Raw genomic sequence first — 23,186 nt, forward strand, 5'->3', positions numbered from 1 at the left:
ATATTAGAAAAAAATATGCAAACATTTCAAAGACCATAATTACCATTCTTGACAATGAATCTTAATACCGTCTTTTACAAGTGTTGTAGTTGCTGCAGCCTCTTTTTCCACAAGATAGCAGCACTAGAACTATGAATGAGCAAGGGGCTTGTAAGCCCATCTCGCCCAAATTCAGAAAGGCCACCTGGTTTATTTACTCTTTAACCTTCAGGAATCTGAAGCTCACAATCAGAGGAAAAGCTTCTTAAATACCAGGACTGAGTGCAAACACCAATTAAAATAATAAAATGTACATTTACATTTTACTTTAACAGATCCATCTCCTTCTGAAAAAGCACATCACAGGACTTAAAACAATCTGCAAAACTAAAATGCTGTGTGTATAAATATATTTGTGTGAGTGTATATGTATGCGTGTGTGCATTGAATACAGTAGAAATCTTGACTATAGCAAAAGAACTCCTCTTCCTTGTATACAGCAAAAATCTTCTAAGTGACTAAAAGTTTGTTTATGCTTCCCCTTAACTTAAAAGTAATTTCATCACTTTTCCTCATACTTTTAGCTGCAATTATTGATTGTCATTGTCCAAAAGCAATTCTACAGTGAAGGAGGAACCCCTTTACCAGCACACGGCAATTGCCAAGAGGAGGTGAGCTCCCTCCCTGTATTCGCTCTGTCCTACCTGAATGATTGTGTAACTCTCATCAAAACCTCCTAGTGTAAATATATATGTATCAAATAATGATTTGGGTTGGATTAGGTGTACACTTGGGAGGCAAATTTCTTGGCAACCTTTGCTTCACCATGTACCAGGCGCAGAGCACACGAGTTGCACTTTGGCAATATCCATTGCAGAAGCACACCCAAGGCACTGTAACCAGAAATGGGCACACAGCCCCTGTGATCCGGCTTGGAGCTAGCCAGAAGTTCACCCAGGACACAGCATGGATGGCATGACATCAGCACGAGCTGTTTTGCCAACAGCCTGTCAGTCCCCACTGCTTGCTAATGTTCGCAAAACCTTAGTGGACTAGATGAAAACTTAAAAGCAGAAGGGTAATTTTTTTATAAGCTCACAAGTGGTAGTACAGAAGAGGGGCAAAAATAATAGAAGAACGGACCACATCACCTGCATGATGATTGTTTTTTAATGTGAAATTGCAGACATCCTAGGGCCATATAGTAGTTGATATTTACTGGAGAGATTGATCTGTGGAGTTCAGGAAGGAGCACACTGGAAACAGTAAAGCTCTTTAAAATACTTTAATATGCTCTGAAATAGCATATTGATAGGGAAGCTGAAAAAAGGCACTTCTCATTCAAATACAGCAGGTGACATAGAATATGTGTGTGTACATACACATATATTCATAAAAAGTTTGACTCTTTTTGAGTTTTGACTCCCAAGGAACATAAAAATATATCTGTAAAACATACATTTATGCACACATATTTTTTTGGTTTTTATAACTATTCATATGTTTTTCCTCTTTGGAGTATACCCAGGCACTCCTAGGACCATTTCTCTCTATGAAGAAATCAGACAGTGCTGTGGAATTACATCAGATATAGCCTCGACTGTTTATTTCTATTGTCGTCGACACAACATATGCAAACTCTTTTGGGCTGCCAGCTCTCATCTCTTACATCAAGGAAACTGAATCATGTACCTTGGCCTGAAAAAACTAACACAGCTTGCATAAATATAGTTTGATAATGTCCTTGAGTTTCCTGAAGACGCAAAGAAGCAGTAACAGCGTGTACGTTTTTTCTTTTTCTCTTTTTTTTTCCTTTTTTTTCCCTTTTTTTTTCTTTTTGAAATGCCATGCCATCAGTGACCATTTGTACTTGGCTGAAACTGCAGCACTGGATCCTATCAACAAAATAAATAAATAAACAGATGGTTTATTTATTAGTGCAGTTGAACTAATGAAGCCAGGTTTCCTATCAGGTTATATCTTGGAGTTCAATTCCCTCACATCTAATAAAATGTGAGCTCTGCTCCTGTCCTTGCAAAACGCTTTTCTCCTGTGTGGGTTCTCAGTTGTGCACCAAGGGATAAGCAATCTTTCCTATAGTGGTGGCACTAATTCAGGGCTTTCTCCTTTAAAAGATCAACTAACTCAAAGAAATTTGTCAGAAGTTCTCTGTAGAATTTGACTGAGATTGGCCAAAAATCCAAAAATATTGGAGAGGATGTGGAAGTACACTTAGATTTTTATGCCCAGCGACATAAAGGCAGCAGCAGTCTCATCTCCCCTGGGAACTGTGCTAAGCAGTATATCTTTATTTCAAGAAAACAGAAAAGGTCAGTGTGCTATTACCCATCATCTTGAAACTTCAATTGTTTAATTTTTCATTAAGGGCACTGGACAACTGTTCAGGGCAAAAGCAGCAGAGAATATAGACAAGTCTGATAGTGAATGCTTCCCTCTGAGGTAAGATATGATTTTGTTTTTATAGCAAAAAACTCAGGAGAATTCAATAAAACTTGATAGAACAGTAGGTTTTCTGGCAGGCTGGTTGGTTGCAAGTCTGGTCAAAGGTGTTTAAGCTTTCACAATGTTTGGTGACTTATTAACAATGTTTGACTTTATGCCTACAACACAACTACTGAAGTAATAAGTATGAACTGTTACTAATACATTAAAGGTTTTTGTGTTAGTAACAGGCAGCAGATTAATCTCTAGTTGGGGGCAGGGGGTGGAGGAGCATTTCAGAAAGAACAGCATACCATAAATGTACAGAAGAATTACAGCTGAAGAATTTTATGTCAATTGTAAAATACGAATGCCTCCCATACAAAAAAGAAACCACCAGTAAATTAAGCTATACCTTGTCTGAAAACAGCATGAATCAATTACTTACGATGTCATGGTTCTCTGATCCATTGAACATAATCGCTCAGTAATAAGCTAACTTTTCTAACATGACACAAAAATACTGTCCAAGTTCAAGATTTCCCAAAAGACCAGTAAACAACATGGCCTGGTTTTACAAAAATAATGCTGTAAGAAGGCTGGTGTCCTAGGCAGGTGTGTCTGTGTTGCAGCACTGGTGTGGTAAGGTCACGCCTGTACATCTGCCTGGGGCCAGGGGTGGATGGAGGCAGGATGTTCACAGGGTCTTACCACCCCAGAGCTGCTGGCCTTCTTGAAACTACTTGGAGCAGCCTTTCAATACTTAAAAGAGTCTATAAAAAAGAGGGAGAATGACTTTTCACTAGTGACAGGACAAGGGGAAATGGTTTTAGATTAAAAGACGAGAGATTTAGGTTAGATTAGTTAAGAAGAAATTCTTTACTGTGAGGGTGGTGAGGCACTGGAACGGGGTGCCCAGAGACGGTGTGGATGTCTCATCCCTGAAAGTGTTTGAAGCCAGGTTGGATGGGGCCCTGAGCAACCTGGTCTAGTGAAGGGTGTCCCTGCCCATGGCAGCGGGGTTAGAACTAGATGATCGTTAAGGTGCCTTCCAACCCAAACCATTCTATGATTCTATGATTCTATGAACTGGACATTTTTCTTCTGTCACAATTGTCTGAAATTAATTCCAGGTTCAGGAGCTAATGGGTTGGGAAAGTGTCATGGTGTTGCTTGACAGAAGAACAGCACACGGACAACCTGGGGGCATAAGCTTTGTCTTCTTAGGAAGTCAGGCTGAAAATATATTAAAAATATTTGGGGCAGGCCATTTTATAACAGATGGTTGTCTGGGCTTGCATGTTTTTTAGGACTTCAAGTACAAGTTTCTTTTGAACTAGGAAAAATCTGCGTGTAGAAGAACAGTACTTTTCTAAAAAGTTTATTTCAGTTTTTTAGAACTTATGTCATATTCAGGCCAATTGAATTGTGTCAAATCTGGGTAAATGCATGTTTGGTTCCTCAGGTTGGAAAGTTGTTGTCTTCTGGAAGGTTACTACATACATGCAATAACTTCTGTGCTTCCAGACTGCTCTGCCTGGGTAAAATGGCCACGGGTAAAAAGCAAACAAGGACTTTGGGACCAGACAGGGGACTTGATTTTCACACTTGCTACATATCCAAGCAGCTGTAGATGGCAATTCTCCTGGGCCATTACTTTTGAAAACAGGTCCCCTTGTCTAAGGCCTGCAGCCTGCGACAGTCACTTAGAAAAATCTCTGAAAATACTCACTTAGGTATTTGCATCCATAGTATTTTGTTTCAGCTTTGTGCTGTGTTTGCCCTTTGATTAATTCTCTTTTAAAAATCCTTTCCTGTTTTAATTGGCTTATAGAAGGATTTTAGCAGATTATACCGAAAAAAAAAAAGAAAACAAAAATTAAAGGTTATTCAACACGTTTAAATTACCATTCCTGAACATCTGGAGATTCATGTTGTCTTGTTACATTTTAAAACATTGATGGATTGTGTAACTGAAAACCATTACTTACAGTGAAATTTGTTAAAATAATTTGAGTTTAGTGAACTTTCCATAAAAATGAAGGTATTTTCATCCTTGGTTTAAAAATCTCAAATTACAAACATGAACAAATGATACTGTTGTTGTTGGTTTTGTTTTGTAACTAGGAAATCTGTAGAATACTTAAAGAGTATTCATTTTTCCATTCTAACAAATTTCTGCCTTTCTCTCAGATTGCAGTTTGGTCTTATGTAAGGCTAGTTTCATCCTCAGGTTATTACTGAAGAATGAGTAAGGAGCTGTAGTTACTTTAAACTAAATCTTTGTTTGAAGATAAATAGACATTAGACTGATTTGCAATTGCTAATTTGCACTAAGACTGAAAATTCTTGAGTTCTTGGTACCTCATTTAGGTAGTTTTTTTGTTTTTAACAGCACTTTGTTTACTTTTTAAAGCTCGCTAGTATGTTTTTTAAGAACTACATCATGTTCCTTTGATTGATATGGCTGAGGATAATTCCAGCTGTTGAAAAGCAACTTCTTTCATTGTACAGAAACAGTGGTTTCCACAATGGTTTCCTTAAGCCCTCACACATAAGAACATGAGTTTTATGCTTGTCAGTTGTGGCGGGATGTTATGTGTCAGCACCCTCCAGAAGCCTTCAGGGAGACAAATAGTCACAGCAGGTTGGCTGTGATGATCCTTCTTCCATTCAAGGACAGAAATAGGAGGCAGATCCAGAAAGAAATACTGTTAAACTCAAGTTCTGTCCCTCTACTCTGTTCTGTTGAGACCCCACCTGGAGTGCTGCATCCAGCTCTGGGGTCCCCAGCACATAAGGGACCTGTTGGAGGGAGTCCAGAGGAGGGCCATCAAGTTGATCAGAGGGATGGAGCACCTCTCTTGGGAGGAAAGGCTGAGAGAATTGGGATTATTCAGCCTGGAAAAGAGAAGATTTTTGGGTAACTTAATTGTGGCCTTCCAGTACCTGAAGGGAACTTACAGGAAAGATGGGGCAAGGCTATTTACAAGACGTAGTGAAAGGCCAAGAACAAATGGGTTCAAATTGAAAGGGAGTAGAGTTAGATTAGGTATTAGGAAGAAATTCTTTACTGTGAGGGTGGTGAGGCACTGGAAAGTTGTGGATACCCCATCCCTGGAAGTGTTCAGGGCCAAGCTGGATAGGGTTCTGAGCAGGCTGGTCTAGTTGAAGGTGTCCCTGTCCACAGCAGGGGGGTTGGAACTGGATGATCTTTATAGTCCTCTTTCAACTCCGACCATTCCATGAGTCCCTCCATGACTTTGGGCAATCTAGAATGGGCTTCGGTGAAATCTTTAGATGGGCCTTTAGATGGCTAAAAGCGCAATGAAGCTTTTGTGTCGGGACTGCCCGTCTTCCTGGCAACTGGGCGGGGTTTCGCTGTGATTTTGAAGCTTCAGGTCTCCACTAATGGAGTGAAAATACAGTTTCTCTGGAGCTTAGAAGTAGCAAAAGGTTAAATTGGCGAAATCAAGCAGCCAACACAGACCGAGGACAGACACACGAACAGGTACATTTGCCCTAGAACAGCGTATTCGAGCGATGTGTGTGGCAGGTGCAGCCGGGCGTCTCCCGGGATTCCCAGCGCTGCGGGAATCCCTCCTCCACGAGGCAGGCCCGTCTCCCGGGCAGCCCGGGCAGCAGAGCGGCCGAGGCCCGTCCCCCTCGATCCGGGTATCGCCGCCCCGGGGTGGCTCCGCCGCCGCCCCCTGTGCCGTGGCGGGATTGCTGCGGGGCCGCCCGGGCCGGACGCGCCGCCGCTCCCGGACTGCTCCGTTCCGTTCCGGCCGTACGTACGTACCAGGGGCGGGCCGGGCTGGGCTCGGGGCCGACGCTGCCGGGGCTGGGGCTGCCGGGGCCAGGGCCGGGGCCGGGGCTGGAGCGGGCTGCGGGGCGGCGACCGCGGGGCTCTGGCAGCCCCTCGGCGCGCTGGGGCTGGGGGGAAGTGGGGCGCTGAGACGCCCCTCCGGGCGGCGCTCCGGCCTGACAGCTGGGTTCCTGCCTCTGCAGTGGCTGAAAATCCGATTATATGAGTTTCTCGCATTGAAACAAACAAATCCCGGGGTGCCGGGATGGTTGGAAGTGAAGGCTGCGGTCCTGCGCGCGTGCCGGCGCCCCTCACACCCCAAACCCACCTCCGTCCTGGTTTTGCTGTCTGAGATATACACAGAGCCTTGTAGAAGGTTCTTGCAGAACCTGCGAGAGTTGTGGTGTAACTTTGTGCCTGCGGCAGGCGCCTGCTGTTCCAGCCTTACACGCCAAAGCAAAGCGAGTCGTTTGGGTAGAGTAAGGGAAAACGTCTTAAACTCTGTTATTGTTGTCTCGTAATTTTAGGAGCGTGCAGAAATGTCTCCCTTCGAAAATAAAGGACTCCTGCTGGGTATAATGGCAGGGACTGCTGGATTAAGCCTGGTGGTGGTTTGGTACCGCAAGATCCGAAAACGTGGGGCAGCTGTGCGTGTACGTGCGTTCCAGGGTATAGGTAACAGACTTAACTCTGTGGGCTTGCAAAATGAGGCTCCTAATGAGCAAGGAGCGGTGATGGTTTTACATGGGAGGCAACTGCAGATATTAGAAAAATTGAATGGCCTGCTACTAAGTGTGGACGAACTGAAGAGAGAGGTGGAATTTCTGAAAGAAGCTATTCCAAAGCTTGAAGAGCTTGTTCGAAATGAGCTTCAAGGGAAAGGTGATGTTCAGAGAGTTAGCCCGTCACACAGAGCAACAAGGCGGAGAAAAGCTGAGACAACTTCTGGTGCAAGAGAAACTACCAGCTCTGAGGAGGCGGAAAGTGAAGGAGGGTGAGTTAATAATAATTTGTATATACAACAGTACACATGCAGTGCAAATTGTATCAATACCTATGTGAAATTGTAAACAGGAGCCCTTTTAAAGTTTTATGTAGATTTTTTACTTCTCTATATTTAATGGAAAAAAACCCCAGAAATTCAGATTAGCAGGTTTTGGATCAGAGAAGACTCTTGGTGACCATCTCTGAACCTGCACTGTGGCGGAAGTTGGCTTAATGCCAAGCATAATACAGATTTTTTTAGGAATGTGTTTGGTAATGATCTGATGCAGTATTGCTACATAGCTATGCAATGAGAGACAAAGTTCAGAATAATGGTGTAATTTTGAAAGTGCCTCTAGTAAGAAAGTACTCTTCTGTCTTTGCTGTAGTTAGTTCAAACTGTATGAATGCTCTTGTGCTTTTCATGATAATTGTTTTCTATGGGCCTCACAAATGAGTTATTGCATTGTTCTGCCTAGAGGTATTGCTTGCTATGAAGGCAATGTCCCAATGCAACACACATACAAGTGACAATGTTTATGTATATTTTTATGTATGTTTGTGATTGTATACCCTTTCTAGTGGCTCAAAAAGTAATCATGAGTGATTTAGGATACTGACTCAGTAAGGTAGAAAGTTCCTAGTTTTAGCCCCTTCTTGTAGTCCCATTGCAGTTAATGGGATCTTTTACACTTGTGAGTTGAGGAATGTACTTGTGGGGAATAGGGCCTGGAAAAAACCAGACCTTTGCAAAGGACAGAGCAACTCATTACAGTAAACTTTTCTCAGCTTCACCCCCCCCGAGTCTGTGCCTCAATACAGCACAGTACTGAAGGATCAGATGTACCTGGAGTCCGGGGGAGGGACTATATTTTTGTCTTTTCAAACATTGCTTAATATACCCTCCAGTAGTAATGTAAAAATGGTGATGACATTACTCTCCTGTAATTATGACTTTGTTTTGGTATAATCAGATTAGATGCTTATGCGCAAGTTAATAAGTGTATGTTTATAGCAACTGAGTTTTTTGAACCGTTTCCTCACTGTGTCTTACATGTCTGCGTAGGCAGCATCTGTCTACTTATGTCACCTTTTTTCTTTAAAGATATATTAATCAACTGTAATATTCTGAAGCCAGTAACATGCTGCATATAATAATTAATGGAATTCTGGTTTTAGGAGTTTCTCCACATTCATTTTCTCTTCCTGTGAACAAAATTTCCTGTTGTGTTACATCCCAGCCTACATGCTTCACAAGTCTTATATTTGGTACCATATTTTAAGACCTGTCAGTTCTACTATGAACTAGTTCTTTATTTTAAGTATTCAGCATTGGCAGAACTATTCAAAGATATTCCTCCTTCATCTGGTGTAGAAAAATTTTGGTTCTATTAGTTTCTCAGATTATTTTATCTGTTGATTAGTTTGCATAGGCCTTTATGCTATGCCTAAAATATTTGGAGATGTAGATAAGACTGAGGGACCAGTTTATGAATAATTAGTCCATTGATGCAATATAGAGGATATTCCACACCTAGCATTTCAGAAAGTCCCGTTTTTTGGTCAGGAGAGATGTGTGGCTCTTTGAAAAGAAACCAAGGAAACAGGTTCCTATTTGTGACGAAGAAGCTGATGTGATGATCCAATGCAAGTAATTATAGTGTGCAGGAGCGTTGAATGTGTCCTTAAGAGAGGCCTTCTCTGACAAGTATTTGTGTACAGTCATAAGGAAGGAAGATAGTTCAAGGTTAGTGTTAGTCATTTGGGGATATGCTTTTCCAATGCTATTTTTCAATCCCTTTTGAAAAGAGATGTTTTTTCCCTACTAACACCTTGTACTTGATGTTCTTGTTTTGCATATCTTCTCTAAATTTAAGATAATTTAATTTAAGTAATTTGTATTTTTTTCTTCCTCTTGCAAATAGGTTGTTAATCCTAATGTGTGTACAGTTGCAATGTATATAGCTTTTTCTGGGGTCTTCTGTAACTTTAAAGACTGTAATGCATGTTCTGTGAGAGCTTACCAGGAGAATCAATAGCAACACATGTTCTTTTTCCAGTTAATGTACATCACCACTTCATGTGCTGTAGGTATAACACCATGTGCATTGTTTTATACTGTTCTGATACACATTAATGCATTCAGTTGCTAGATTGTGCACTAGAGAAATGATTTTGCTCTTTGTTACTGATAAAACACTTTTTCACTTTGTGTACTCCATCTAAAGTACATGCAACGTGTTTCACTGCCTCAGCAGTATTTTCATGATATAGAAGATAGGATTTTGCTTGTGTTAAGCACTTCTGGTATTAACTGACAAATGGGTAGATGCTGGCAATTGACAGATAAAGTAATCTGAAGAGTTTTATGGATTTATGCTGGATGACTATACTGGTTTAAGGTTTGTAAACTTCTGGAAAAGCATTTAATGCTTCCTCATTTTTTCATGAAATATTTGAAGCTGACAGTATCTGATATCACCTTTTGATCTGCTGTGGGCATATTCTCAGTGTCACTGTTGGTATTCAACACCTTGGGAAAAGAAGCATTTTTGCCTTTCAAAATGATATATTTCTGTAAGTGGAAAAATATCACATGCTTTTTAATAAATGAGCTATAGTTTTACATGATAACAGGTAATTTAAATGGAAGGTGCACTGAATGGATGAGACATTAAATGCTAAAGAGCCTGCAGTTTCTAGTCTGTGCTTTTCTGTGTTCTGTTCTTACTAGTTTGTTTCAGTTTCCATCATTTACTAGTGAACTTTTAACAACTGAGAATGGGTAACAAGCTCTCGTTCATTTACAAATACAATAAATTGTGTCTAGATGATCACCTGAGATGGAGTGTCACTGAATTCTCCTCTTTGTGATTTTAAAGCTGTTTCCTCCCTGATGTGGCAGTGATGAGCCCTTGACATTGGTGTCATGTTTGGCTCCAGTCTTCATCTGGCCCCGTGTCCCAGCTTTTCAAATTGCAGTTGGCATCAGTCACCACAAAGATTCACCACAGTACATTCTTTTCTGACAGATGTTCTATTTATAATTTTTCCTTGAAATAGTTTAAATATTCAACAGAAAGAAACGTTTCCCTTGCCTGCTTCTGTGTATCACTTCACTTAGCATTTCTTAATTTATTTTGCTGCTCATTTCTTTCAAATGCAACCTTCAGTTGGCCTAAGAATCCAGTTTGCCAAACTTTTCCTCAAAGGCCTCTTACCATTATGGGTGGCTACACACTTTGCTGGAGCATACAGTGCAAATTTGATCCAGATCAGTCTGTGACATATAATCTCCTTTCTTTTGAATTGGCTCAAGCAGATGAGACGGTGTTTGTGTCAGCTTCTGATTTTTCTAAGTTGGCAGGGAGACAACAGATGATATTTGATCTGTCTAAGAGCTGAGGTGTTGTGAACAAATGTTACCTGGTTAGGCCCAGTGTCTACCAGTTTACAGGCAATTCAACTCAGTCTTTGAACCACCAAAGTGCATTTACACCACAATGGTGTTTTGCACCCTGTAGCTCAGTTTTTTTTTAATCCAGTACTGGGCGCTGGGATTTACTGAACTGCTTAACCATAGTGGGGTGAGTCCCCAGCACAGTTTCCATTTGTTCTTTGATCTTTGAACAGTTCATTATGATACAGCTGAGTCCTGTTGGTTGACTGTTGCTCCTCACATTCTTATCACAGTTTTTCTCTTCTGTTTAAAATCTATTGGCAATAAAGGTGAAAATGAGTTGGCACTGACTTTAGACATTTTTTAGAAGTTCTTCCATTTTCTCAAATATTGATCAATGTGTTTATCACATGTAAATACTCACTTTTCTGTTTATCATCTGATAAAACCTCTTGCAGGAAAACACCAGGTAAAATTGCAGATTTCTGTTATATGGAATATTTGTAAAACAAACCATAACGACTCTTCCTGGATTTGTGTTAATTTCCTTTTTGGATTAGTGTCATTATTCCACAGATGTCTGGAATTTTTAAACTGTGTTAAGAAGAATCTCCACTTCTGTTTGTGTTAGTAGTGATTTTTAGTGCTTTAGAATGAGTAGATGTGTAAGACTTAGCTGCTTTGTTAAAGTTGGTTATCAATCAACAAATAAGTTGAAATTTGTGCTCATCAAGGTTTAAGATGGTCTGTTCCATATTTAAATTCTTTGAGGATTCATAAAGCAGATAAATAGAGGAGGTAGGAGAGAATTTCCCGGGACAGTGGAGGTGAGAGGGACTGGAGAAGAAATTACCTGCGCTCTTTGCTCTTTCTCAGCACAAATGTAGCCTGGAGATCAGATTTCTGTAGGAGAGATGGGGTGAGGAAAGGGTTGATGCAGTGTGGTCTGATCTTAAAAGATTCTTCTTCCTTGATATTTTATAATTAGCTCCTTAGGGGTTCACATTTTCTGTAAGATAGTGACCTACTTCACACTTTTTCTATTTGAGTCTCCCAGTAAATACTCTCGTATGACTTATCTGATGTCATATGAATTTGATGTTTTGCCTCAATTTGATGTTTGGTCATGACAGTTTGATACAGCGCTGCTGGAAATCTCTGCTGGGCTTGTTTGGACTGACAGCCCAGTGGGCTTGGCTTTCAGCCCAACCTTGACCTTTATGTTTTTGCTGGGAGAGTAATGTTTTGTAATAATCACTTTTGTCTATTATCTAACCTTGAAACAGTAGTGAATTTTAGCAGATGTTTATGCAGCAAAGATAAAGAAGACAACATCAACATTGACTCCCAAACACTGATTCTTTACTTTCATATCTACCTGATTAGGTAGCATTTGAGGCAGTGCTCAAATTTCTGAAACTAAGGAAATTGCCTTGACTGCTTAGCTGTTGCTCTTTTATATTGTCTAGTGCCCTTATTTTAGGTTGGTAATTGCACAAATCCTCAATGTATTTATCTTTTAATTAGAGGGAATGGGGCATCCAAACCATGGGAGGAAAAATACTTTCCAAACATACTTTGCATCATAGAACTATGTGCTGGAGCTAAAAGGCCCCACTCCCAAAGAAATACCTTGCACTTTTGGTAAAGTTAGGGCTCTTACAAATGCAGCCTATATATGATGTACCTCTGCAACCACTTCAAAAGAACTATGGAAGAACAAGATGCTTCTGAAAATGAAAAGAAACGTTCAGTGACTGAATATAGTCTCTGCAGGATACAGCATAGGATGTGTCATCAACTTCAGCACCACCAAGATTATGTAAAACAAATCTGTAGGAACTTATGAAGTTTCCTATCTCTGATCTGCTCCATTATGTTTTTCAGTTTAAACATTCACATGTGGTTTATGTATGTATTGTTTTATCTAAAAGTATTTTTGACTGCTCTTTCCCATATTACTGGGTTAAATTTGCAGCAAAGCTGTCATGCCACATCTAGCACTTCCGTACCTTGATAAGCCATTGTACTTGTTCATTTGCAGGCTAAAAGTGTGTCTGCTCATGTGTTAGTTATGGACACTTCTGGAAACAACATAATGAAAAAGGGATACTTAAAAGCCAGGATTAATAACCTCCACCAGTAACATTCTGCACTGGTTCTATTTCGGAAAAAACCCCAGATTTTATATATTTTGACTGTCATGGCGTACTTTGATTATTCAGTTACTTAATGTGTGCAGTACATTCCATGCTTTTTGTGCTCCTAGTAACCATTTAAAAAAAGTCTCTGAACCTAATACCTTTACGTTATTATTTCTCCCCAGAACAGTATTTTCAAAAGTGGAAATTGGGAAGATGAGGCTTTTCTTTCCATTTTTAGTGCATACATGAGCAAAACGCTACTTTTTAAAAACAATGCCATCAGCTGCTCCTCTGTGAAATTGGAGTACTCTAATGTATGCTCATCACTTTGGACAGTAAGGCCACCTGCTTATCTCTGCGTGGTATTTATGCTTTTGTAAATATTTCTTTGTCCTTGACTGCCTTGTGCTGAGTACTTATGCAGTAAGCATAGTTAATTAATATAAGGTCTTTCCCAGTTTGAGATATTCTGAACTTCAGAATGCTCAAAAGAAATAATGAATTGATAGGAATGGTGTTATTTATATTGGCTTATATTTAGATCTTAAAAGTGTTTAACAAAATATTGTATAAATGATTCTTATAGCACTTTTATTTTGGTTTGTAAGCTCATTCCTATTTCAAAAAATAGGGAAATTGAAGAGTTGAAGAGGCCTATTCAGGGTTACAGAGCATGTCTTAAAACACATGGATGATTTGAAGTGTTCTGTGTTTGAAACACAAGGCTACGTGTTTCTAATATGTACCTGCATTTTTTTAATGAAGTATTAAGCAGCAGAACAGGGTAATTGCTTGCCTGTTATGTTTGGAGTATGATTGTACTGTCCCTTTGAAGGTAAAGCTTTTGTAATAATAATAATAAGCTTGATACCATGAATAAAAAAATCCTTTAAGGTTGGACAACTGGGATAAATTGTGCTCTGAAATTTTTGCTTCTGAATTTAAGAATGCTTTGCCAATATTTTTATATAAAAATGGTTATTATTTTCTGTGATTTTAGTTATCTTACAGCTCATACTGATTCTGAAGGAGACTCTGAGGAAGAAAAGAGATGTATGAAGCCACCTGATGCCATGGTGAAATCAGAAGAAGAAGAAGAGTTACTTAATTTTTTACAACAGGTGGACAATTTGCACAAGGGTTCAGAGGATGATAAAAAAAGGGGCTTCAGACTGCTGCTTGAGAAAGCTAACAAGGTATTATGGGGTAACTTAATATTGTGTTGCTATTAACTTACGCTTTTCACTGCTTTTAAGAACTTAGTATGAGCTTTAAAATGCACATAAAAATGGAAGATGAAATTTCAAGCATATTTTTAAAATACAGTGAAAAAGCAATATTTCAAGATGGTGTCAATATTCGTGTTGTGTGGGCATGAAAGTTCTACAATTTCATATCCCATTCAGGCTCAATAACTTTGAGGCTTTGTTTGATGTAGATATTCTTGCATGCAACAAAGACAGATGATGGGCTTTTTTCTATGTAAATGATACTTACTTTTACTGGTTTTGGAATAGTCTATGTGAGAAAATCCTGTGGAATTAAGTAGTAAGCAGACCTAGTGTTCTCAAGAAATTATAACTATGAGCATCTAGTCTGCTTATCTCTGATATCCTTCATGTGAATTTTTCCTTTGACTTTACTGTGCACATATGTAACTCCAAATAAAATGTAAGGGTGGTTTGTTGTGCGGTGCTTTATTCATGGTACCATTTTCTTCTGGTTTGGCAAACATTAGTTCTGATTATATTTTCATTTACATATTGGAATACCCAGAAAGGTAGATAAGAGATTAATTGTGAGTCAGTGTAGTGCTTATGTCCTCCCTAGAGAAAACACACATCGCTTCATTCAGGGATCTATTGTGCTTTCCTGGGTTACCTTTTAAGTTTTTATATTAAAAATTTTAAAATAATATTTATATTCATTTATATTATATTTTTATATTTACATTTTTAGGTTTTCATATTAACCTGATTCATAAAATAAAACTCTTTAGACAGCCTAGAATGTTTCCAAAAGCTATGTTCTCTTTTGTTAATGAAAATTGGTCAATTGGTTCTCACATAAACTAAAAGTAGTATGTAGATAGATGCAAAATAAACAAAAAATTATTACATGTTCTGATAACTTGCTTTAAGCATTATGAATGTAAACTGTTTAAATCACATTCTGATCAATTTAATTATGCAGCTGTGGTCTACTTTCAGTATGAAAACTGTGTGGACTTTCTGTGGAGACTTGCACGTGCTTATGGAGATCTGTTTGAGATGACTACTGATGCTGAGGAGAAGAGGAACTATGTTATTGATGGTAAGCAGAAGAAAAATGTTTATGTAGAATGCTATCTGAATGTAGTGAAACATGCTTTAAACTTTAAGTTTTCCAGTGAAAGGAATTTGCAATCCAATAAATGGGAGCATTTGTACTGTAATAAGAATATTTTGTGCAATAAACTACCACAGTATACAACTTCAGTTCATTTTTTCCTCACTGAGAGATCCAAAATTGGTGAAGGAGAAGTATTGTGGATCGTAATCGAAGGCTGTTGCCTCTGGATAGTGCCTTAAAATCCTGTATTTTGTTGAGAATCAGATGAATACAGAATGTGAAAAACCCCAGATACTGTCAGCAGTTTCTTAATTACATCTTTGGGAGAGTGTGAAGAATAAATAAATGCCGAGGTTGGGTCAAGGTTTTTTTTTCTGCTTTCCTGTGGCAAGGACCACTCCTGCATATATTGTGGTGAGGGTGGGGATGAAACTTTGTGAATCTGAAGAAACTGTTGACCAGAAACAGAAGTGTGTGACAACTGGTGTTGCTTCTAGGCATCTCTCCCTATGTATCCTGTTTGACAACTTAATCTCTGCAAGGTTCTGGTTTTCTTCTTCAGAGCACTTTTTCTTTGTTGCTTTTAAAAGCATTGCCCTTTCCTTTGCTGTCTGGATGCATATTGGCTGGAGGTACAGTTTATGTTTCCCTTTTCGTTTTGGACCACCTTCGTTTCATTACATTAGAACCTACATCTTCTCTACCTGTGTCACTCTCCTTCAGTCAACGCACTGTGCTTAAAATAATTATTTTTGCCTGGAAGTACTTCTCTCTCTCTCTCTTTTGCTTCTTGATTGCCTCTCTCTTTCTTGCTGCACCAAATGAGGTTTTTAAATGTATTCCAAGTTTGGGTTATTTTGTCTTTTGTGATACTTTTTGTCAGCTTTTTATTCTGTCAGCACTGACAACATCACAGACAAAGAAGTCTGGATGCCCTTTGTCATCCTAAAAGACAGTGTCATGTCTTTGTGCTGTTGTTGCATACTCCATAGCCAATCTCAACTTGTTCTTCCTTGTTCCTTCCTTATTACCATCTTTTATTTGCTTCCTTTACTCAGGAAGACTTGCACTGCCTTAGCTACTTAATCAATACTGTCTTTGCTTTAGTAGGAACTTGGCTATTTTGTATGGAAATCTCACAGTGCAGTGAGGATTATGACACAAAGTAAATTACAACAGTAAATTCTGTTGTTGGAGCCTTTGCTTTTACCTGTGACTACATGTAGCCTCAGCTGATGGAAGATAATGGCATAGCAAAAGACAGAGAGGTACAGAATGATGGAGTGAAAGTGGGTCTTATGTGTTGAGTAACCAGCCTAGTTTGGCTCATTTTCATGAAACGGGGGTGGTGGTAGCTTTTTTCATCTCAGTTTTTGGAAGTGGTGCAGAGGGATTGAGGCTGCGGGGGAGCTGGCAGTAGTTTCGTGGTTATTTTTCCTTCCACTGGGTTGGAGGGCTGTGTATGCTATTCTTTGTTCCTGTGAAGTTAACTTGCAATACAGAAATGTCAGTGTGGCTTAATTGGTTGCAGCTGAGACTCTGCAAACAGCAAGCATCTCATTTGAACTTCTTACTGGGAGCATGAATTTGATCAAATCACCTACTGTCATCTTTATTCAGTTAGTGGAACTTTTAGTCAGTTAAGTGGAACTTAAGGGAAGTCTTTGTGCTAGAAACAAACTTCAGCTAGTTTATTTGTGTACCCAAGTCAGGAAACAGCTTTGCTGGTTCTTCTGACAGGTGCTTCTCCAACCTGCTGTTAAGAGTCTGCAGTCTTACAGACAACATGGTCTCCTTTGGCAGTCCAATCCAATCCTTCCCTAATTTAACTGCATCTGAATTGGATTTAAATAAAAATAATAATAAATAAAAAAAAATAGATGTATGCATGTGTATATGTGTGTGTATATATATATATATATATATGTATGGAAATGTAAATGATGTAAAGCCAGGATGTTACATTGTCCATCTAAATGTTTCTAAGAACAGGAAGCAGTTTCTTCTTTGCTGCTAGAATATATCAGGTCGGTTTGTTCTTGGGAGACACCTAACAAGTGGAAGAGTACAATAAATCCTTTAATATATTCTACTCCTTTTACAGGAAAGATTAAAGCTGAAAAGGCTGTTCAGCTGGATGATGGGAGTGCTGAGAGTCACCAGTGGTAAGTTTGAGAAAGTGTGCAGTTTTAAAAACTTGTGTGTATTTATCAAATCCTACAAACCCCCCAGCCTTCTTTGGCTCTAAATAGTGCCCACAGCAAGTTACATTTATCATACTACAGTTTGATATCAATTTCATAAGTTACTCATTAATATTTTTTCATAACTTTATGGAACTCAATTATCCCCAGTTACAGCTAAAAATTACATTGAAGTATTCTGTGAAGTATGTACTATAGAATGTGAAACAACTCAATAACAATACTTCAGCATGACCATGTATTTTGTCCTTTCATTTTCTTGTAATAATCTAAATTCTTATAATTAGATATAGAGGACTATGGAAATTTCAATTAACTTCTCAATTTTTGTTTTATCATATAATTTTCCTGCAAGCTTGACACTTATTTTAATTTCATAGGCCTTGCCAGAGCTAACAAACTTTGCAAATTTAAATATTTTTTATCAAATCAACATTATCAAGTAAAGGATAATTCTACTGAGTTCTAGCTGATAGTTCTTCACCTTACTATTTTATTAGTAAATATTACTGAGCTCCTGATTTCTTTTCTAATATTGCTACCTTTTCCTTTCCATTTTTGTTTCTACGTTCTTCACTATTTTTGTCGTTACATATATAGAGTGGGATTTCACTAAATTTTTACATATCTAAACCAAAGAGTTTTATCTTAGGTTCCTTTCACAATCAAAAAGAAAGCAGCCAGTTCTGGAGTGCGGTTCATCTGAGTCAGTTTTGCCCATTTTGTCTTGCGTGAGGGTGAGATGAATTCCTCCTGAGGTTCAGTTGACAACATCTCCATTGCCAATGAAGGGAGCACGTCAGCTAGCTCAGGTTTAGATACTTGATTAGGCATAGATCTTTTCGTTTAATTAGGTGACTCTCTGGCTTGGTTTATCTGTTTCTGAAAGCAATTTACAGCCATTTGTGCTCTTTGCCTGACCACAGTCATGGTCACTTCTTCAGGGTGATGCTGGGGTGCCCATCTCAGCTAAAGCTGTGTGTATAAACCACCACAAAATCACATGCAAGTATCAGTCCTGCCCCTCCCTTCCTCCTCAGCCCACGAGACTGACAAAATATCCTGTTATAAATACAACATCACTCGCAGAAACTGTGCTGATAAAACCTTACATGTTGTTTAAGGACATGTAGGTGGTCTGCTGAACTTCAGATGTGAGATCCTGTACTGACAGGTACATCTAGCAGGGGAAGAACTACGAGTGTGAGGAGATGTGTTCCAGAGGTTAGCTCAGAAAGCCAAATTGAGAGACTTAAGAGGAAAATCTTATGTTTTGTAATCTACTGCTTCTCGTAACAGGCAATGGATTTCTGTATGGTTTAGTTTTCATCCTTTTTGTATCTGGGTAAATGTGAAGGTTTTATCAGTTATTGTTTAACTGGTGGCTCTCTAATGGTATAGATGAACACTACAGATTTTAATAGTTTCCTATATTTTTTTTTCCTGAATATATTATCTGCTTGACTTTATTTTCTGAAATCTTTCTGACTGTATGCATGACTTGTAAAGTGTGATGCCAGTATTGGTTATGCTTATCTAACTGAGGCTCTGAATACTGGGCAGAATGAGCTTCCATGATCCAGAGGGACATTGGTATATTTTTGTTTGACATGACAACTGTTTTTAAGTCTGTGGTCTCAGTAGATCCTTTTCTGCTGTGCTACTGCTTAACCAGCTGGACTTGTTTTGTAACTTTTTTTTGGTAACTTGTTTTTTTTTCTTTTTTATTCCTTGTAGAGTACTTTACACATATTTCACGTTTATTTCAGTCCATTTCTCAGGCATATTGAGGCCATTTAGGTTTGTAAATGCATCCCCTCCCAGATTACAATTTTATTTCAAAAGTGTTTTGTTGTTGTGTGGGTTTTTTAAAATCATTGACTTCATTAGTGAAATTTCTGGAAGATAATGGACCCAGCACTGAATTTTGTGGGACACCTATAATGATGCTCAGGTTCATATGAATCTGGTTGTGCAACCATCTCAACAGGTGATTTAGTCTAAACAATATTTCCATGGGTGAATTTCTGAGGAACATCAGATAGGACAAAGGCCACATAAATTTCAAGGTATTTGTTACATTCCTCTAATATTCCAGACTTGTTTGTCTTATCAGAAAAGAATTTTTTTATATATACCACTTGTTCACAAAAAACTTGTGTTAACTGTTTTGTATGCTTATGCACTTAGAGAATAATTTATCTTGGAATGTTTTCAGGTTATGCTGGTTTCCCTGTAACCCCTGTCCTTTCCTTTCCTTTGTTTCTGTAGATGGCAACTATATTTACCTTTTCCCTTTCTGTTGGGGCTTGCTGCATTACCCAGGAGACTTTGGAAGTCAGCTATATGTCAGATCTGGATTGCTCGAGTCGGGCCTAATGCAAATTTATCCAGTTTATTTAAACATTATTTCACATTAATCCATGTAAACAGGAAATAAGACTTCAGGGAATCTTCCCTGTAGAAACTGCTCTCAAAGTTGTATGGAAACAGAATTTTGCCTAAAGTCATAAATAGATAAGACTGTGTGTGAACAGAAAACAGTGCGATACAATTAAGTCATGATTAAAGAACACGTGAAAGTAATATGAAATCCATAGTTAATAAGGATAATAAGAGAGAAGACGACTGAAAAGAAAAAATAGAACAAATATGTATACAAAAAATGCTAGGATCACTAGCAGATGGTCACTTAAGTTCAGAGACAGAGGGCAGTACCCAGCTCCAGATTGACACCTGAATGTACTGTATTATATGTGTCTACATGTGAGTGAGGTACTTGTCTTTCACTTACAGGGGATGGAGACTTGAAAGGCAGCATGTGCCATTTGATGTGCCAGGATATTTGCATGGCATGGCAGATATCACACAGGACCTTTGTGGGTCTGTACACTTCCAGGCCAACATCTGGAATTGGTGGGAAACCCTAGGGCATCTCCAGTGGCAGTAGGCACCTGTGTCCAGGCAGGGATCCTGTTTGATCAGGATTGAACAGGGTCTCTCTGCTGGATGTAACAGGAGATTGGATACACAGAGATGAGAAGCTCAGCATGAAAACAAGCTCAGTGTGAAAGTAATGACATCTCAGACCAAAATCCTTCCTTTTCATCTCACTGCCAATAGTGTTTTCTGAAGCTGTATAAGGTAAATAATCTTAGCCTACATAAGAAGAGCCCATCTGTTTGATGGACAGTTCTCTCATTTTACATGCAAGGCTGTGTCAGTCTGTATCAGGTATTGACAAGGAAGCTGGTTTTCTGACCTTGACTGAAGAAAGTTTTTGTTGATTTCTTACTGATCTGTACTTTATAATTTCTGTGGGATTTTGATATTTCCAATCAGCACAACTGAGGTTTTAGCTCACGTTTGGTGTAGCTGCTATCTGTGTTGTCCATTCATGCATTATTTCCAATGTTCTCTTAAGCTGTTTAATATATTATGGCTTACTAAATGAGTGAGGATTAAATGATAGCCTGTTCTTTTTGTGGTCCTGTTCCTTGCTCTCTACTTACGCTTAACCTTTCTGGAGTAGGGGGAATATAAGCAAAGAAGAAATTAAATTCAGCCTTGTTGGTTTCATGTTTTGTCATTTCTTCATTGCTAATTGTTCTGCACTTTCATTTATGTTTTTTTTCCTTCTGGTGTATTTATGGAACCTCCTCCTATTGCCTTATCAATATCCCTAGCTTAGATGTGTGCTCGTTTCCATTTTTAGAGTCAATTGCTTTTGGTTTCTTAAGTTAATAGAGAGTTCCTCACTGGAGTTGAATTAATCTTTGAAACTATTCCCTGATACGACTAAAGGGTCATTTGCAGCTGTGCTTTTGAATATCATCTCTTAGTAATACTTCTACAGAACTTTTTCTAATGTGACACTTCTTAATGATTTAATTTTCTTCATTAGAAATGTACACTGTACCTGTCAAGCAAGGATTAGGGCTATGGACCTATTTGGAAGTTTCTTTTGGAAGCTTATCCCTGCTGCTTGAAAGCTCTATTTACTGCATAAATAAGTTTTTGTCACACCTTGACAGACACAATTGTCCTAGTATAGATGGAGTTACATTGGCAAAAACATCCCTTTTCCAGAACAGATTTTTCTTCTGTTTTGTGAAACTGCTATAAAGTTTCTGGGAAACAGAACACACCTTTTGAGTACACCAGGAGAATTTAGTGAAATGGTTCCATGAGCAAACTCTTGCTAATGCAGGCCTAGAGTTCAGCTGTCTTGCCTTACTTTTCATATTTACTTCAGTTAAGAACAAAATGATGCCATGTATCTTCTTGGTATATCACCTATATTTTTTTGTGAAATTGTATCATAAAATATATCAACACTTAAACTGTTTGACTTACTGATCAGAATACTGACAAGTAACCAGTATTCATCCTCAAATTAAAATTGATAAAACATATGCAGAAAGAAGAAAGCAAAATATCTTTAAGTAGTCAGTTAGTTTTGGTAATGACATTTTGCAGCTGCAAATAATTTTTACAACTGAATCCAGGTATAATCTCATAGTTGCCTTCAGTTTTTTAGAGGTCACCATTCAAAAAAACCTGAAGTCAATGGCAACACTGGAAAGGAAAAACATAGCTGTAACTTTTTATTATTTGGACGAACATGCTGAAGAGAGGCAGAGTAAATATTCTAGAGTGATTTGTGTCATTGTTCAGCACGTGTAAATTTTTCAAAGAATTTGCATGCAGAATTTGACATCAGCCAGTTGCAGATCTTCTTGTGTTTTCCAAGCCTCAAACAAATTTGGTTTGTGGGTCAATGATTCCAAAATGACAGCTGTGAATCCTCACAGCTCATCTTGGATCATGGAGCTTCTTTATCATTGAGATTTTAACTGGAAGTGCTGGGTGAACAATTCAGTGTTCTAATTGGCATTATAATTGTGCTGTTTTACAACTTTACAGTTACAGAAAACACAATATGTAGGTGCATGTTAATAGGGGTTTTATTTAAAACTAAACAATCACTTTAAAATAGTTTTGCAAAACAAGTGAGCTTTTATATTGGGGGGAGATTGTTGCTGTTTTTTCTTCAAGAGTTTTGAAGAGATCTGGAAGGTTTAAACCTGCTTCCCCTAATTATTCCTTAGTTAGAATTAGAAAAAATAGATAACTTCCAAGCCACAAGCATCTGTCTCTGTCATGCAGCCTGATTATTCAGAAATTGATAGTTTGTGCAGAAATGCAAGGTTTCCAGTTAGTTATTTGCCCTGTATTTGATTCATGGGAAGACCAAAGAAATTTTATAGCTTAATTGTAGTCAATAATCTTTTAAATACTTAATTATTTTTGTAAAAATAATTTAAAATTTCAAATCCAGAAGCCATTTTTGAAAAGCTGCAACTTATTCTGTAGTAAGTGGATCAGTGAAACACTGCAGCTTCCTCATGCAAGTGCAGAGGAGGTAGGTTTGACATTTAAAAAGATCTGTTTACTACAAGCTTTTTGCCAGAATGGTCACAGAGGAAATAAAACTGGCAACCTAGTGATTTCTTTTACATGTCTGTCAAGGAAAATTGTTGTGTTAGTATCTCTGAAAGCTATTATTTCACTCTGTTTCCACATTTGTGAAGACTATCCTGCTAATTTCTTCAAGATTGTATTTCTATCTATAACAACTGTCTGTTATAAAACAAGAAGTTACATTTCTGCAACACAGAAATTTAACGTAGTTTTGGGTTGCACAGCCTAAGAAATGCAGAATATGGCATCCACATGTTCTACTGGTGAACTTCTGTGAATACACATTAACACTGGCATGGTATACATACAGTAAATTATTAAGCCAGAATTCTTGAACGTCCTTACCTTCAGGGTTTTTTAACCAAAATAGGGGATTGTTTCTCATGTTTTTGCAAGTATCACGTAAGCAA

General features: G+C 38.4%; 1 protein-coding gene and 1 long non-coding RNA gene across 5 annotated transcripts in view; one reads left to right on the forward strand and one right to left on the reverse strand.

Moving 5' to 3' along the window:
• Positions 1 to 1,249: 1,249 nt before the first annotated feature.
• Positions 1,250 to 5,679, reverse strand: LOC135411240 (uncharacterized). Its single transcript, XR_010429059.1, has 2 exons — positions 4,154 to 5,679; positions 1,250 to 1,874 (listed from the first exon to the last, which is right to left on the reverse strand). It is a non-coding gene; the product is annotated as an uncharacterized LOC135411240 (long non-coding RNA).
• Positions 5,680 to 5,816: 137 nt separating this feature from the next.
• RMDN2 (regulator of microtubule dynamics 2) overlaps positions 5,817 to 23,186 on the forward strand; it is a 48,459-nt gene continuing 31,089 nt past the window's right edge. For 2 of the 4 annotated variants that reach the window (XM_064648564.1, XM_064648567.1), the window contains exons 1-5: positions 6,129 to 6,215; positions 6,757 to 7,223; positions 13,758 to 13,953; positions 14,968 to 15,070; positions 17,193 to 17,253. In XM_064648564.1, coding sequence (XP_064504634.1) covers positions 6,769 to 7,223; positions 13,758 to 13,953; positions 14,968 to 15,070; positions 17,193 to 17,253 — 815 coding nt within the window. In that variant the 5' untranslated portion in view covers positions 6,129 to 6,215; positions 6,757 to 6,768. Of the gene's footprint in view, positions 5,933 to 6,128; positions 6,216 to 6,756; positions 7,224 to 13,757; positions 13,954 to 14,967; positions 15,071 to 17,192; positions 17,254 to 23,186 lie in introns of those variants that run through there. The other 2 variants (XM_064648565.1, XM_064648566.1) reach the window with 2 other exon arrangements.

The sequence above is a fragment of the Pseudopipra pipra genome, chromosome 3 (assembly GCF_036250125.1).
Source record: "Pseudopipra pipra isolate bDixPip1 chromosome 3, bDixPip1.hap1, whole genome shotgun sequence".
Taxonomy (NCBI): domain Eukaryota; kingdom Metazoa; phylum Chordata; class Aves; order Passeriformes; family Pipridae; genus Pseudopipra; species Pseudopipra pipra.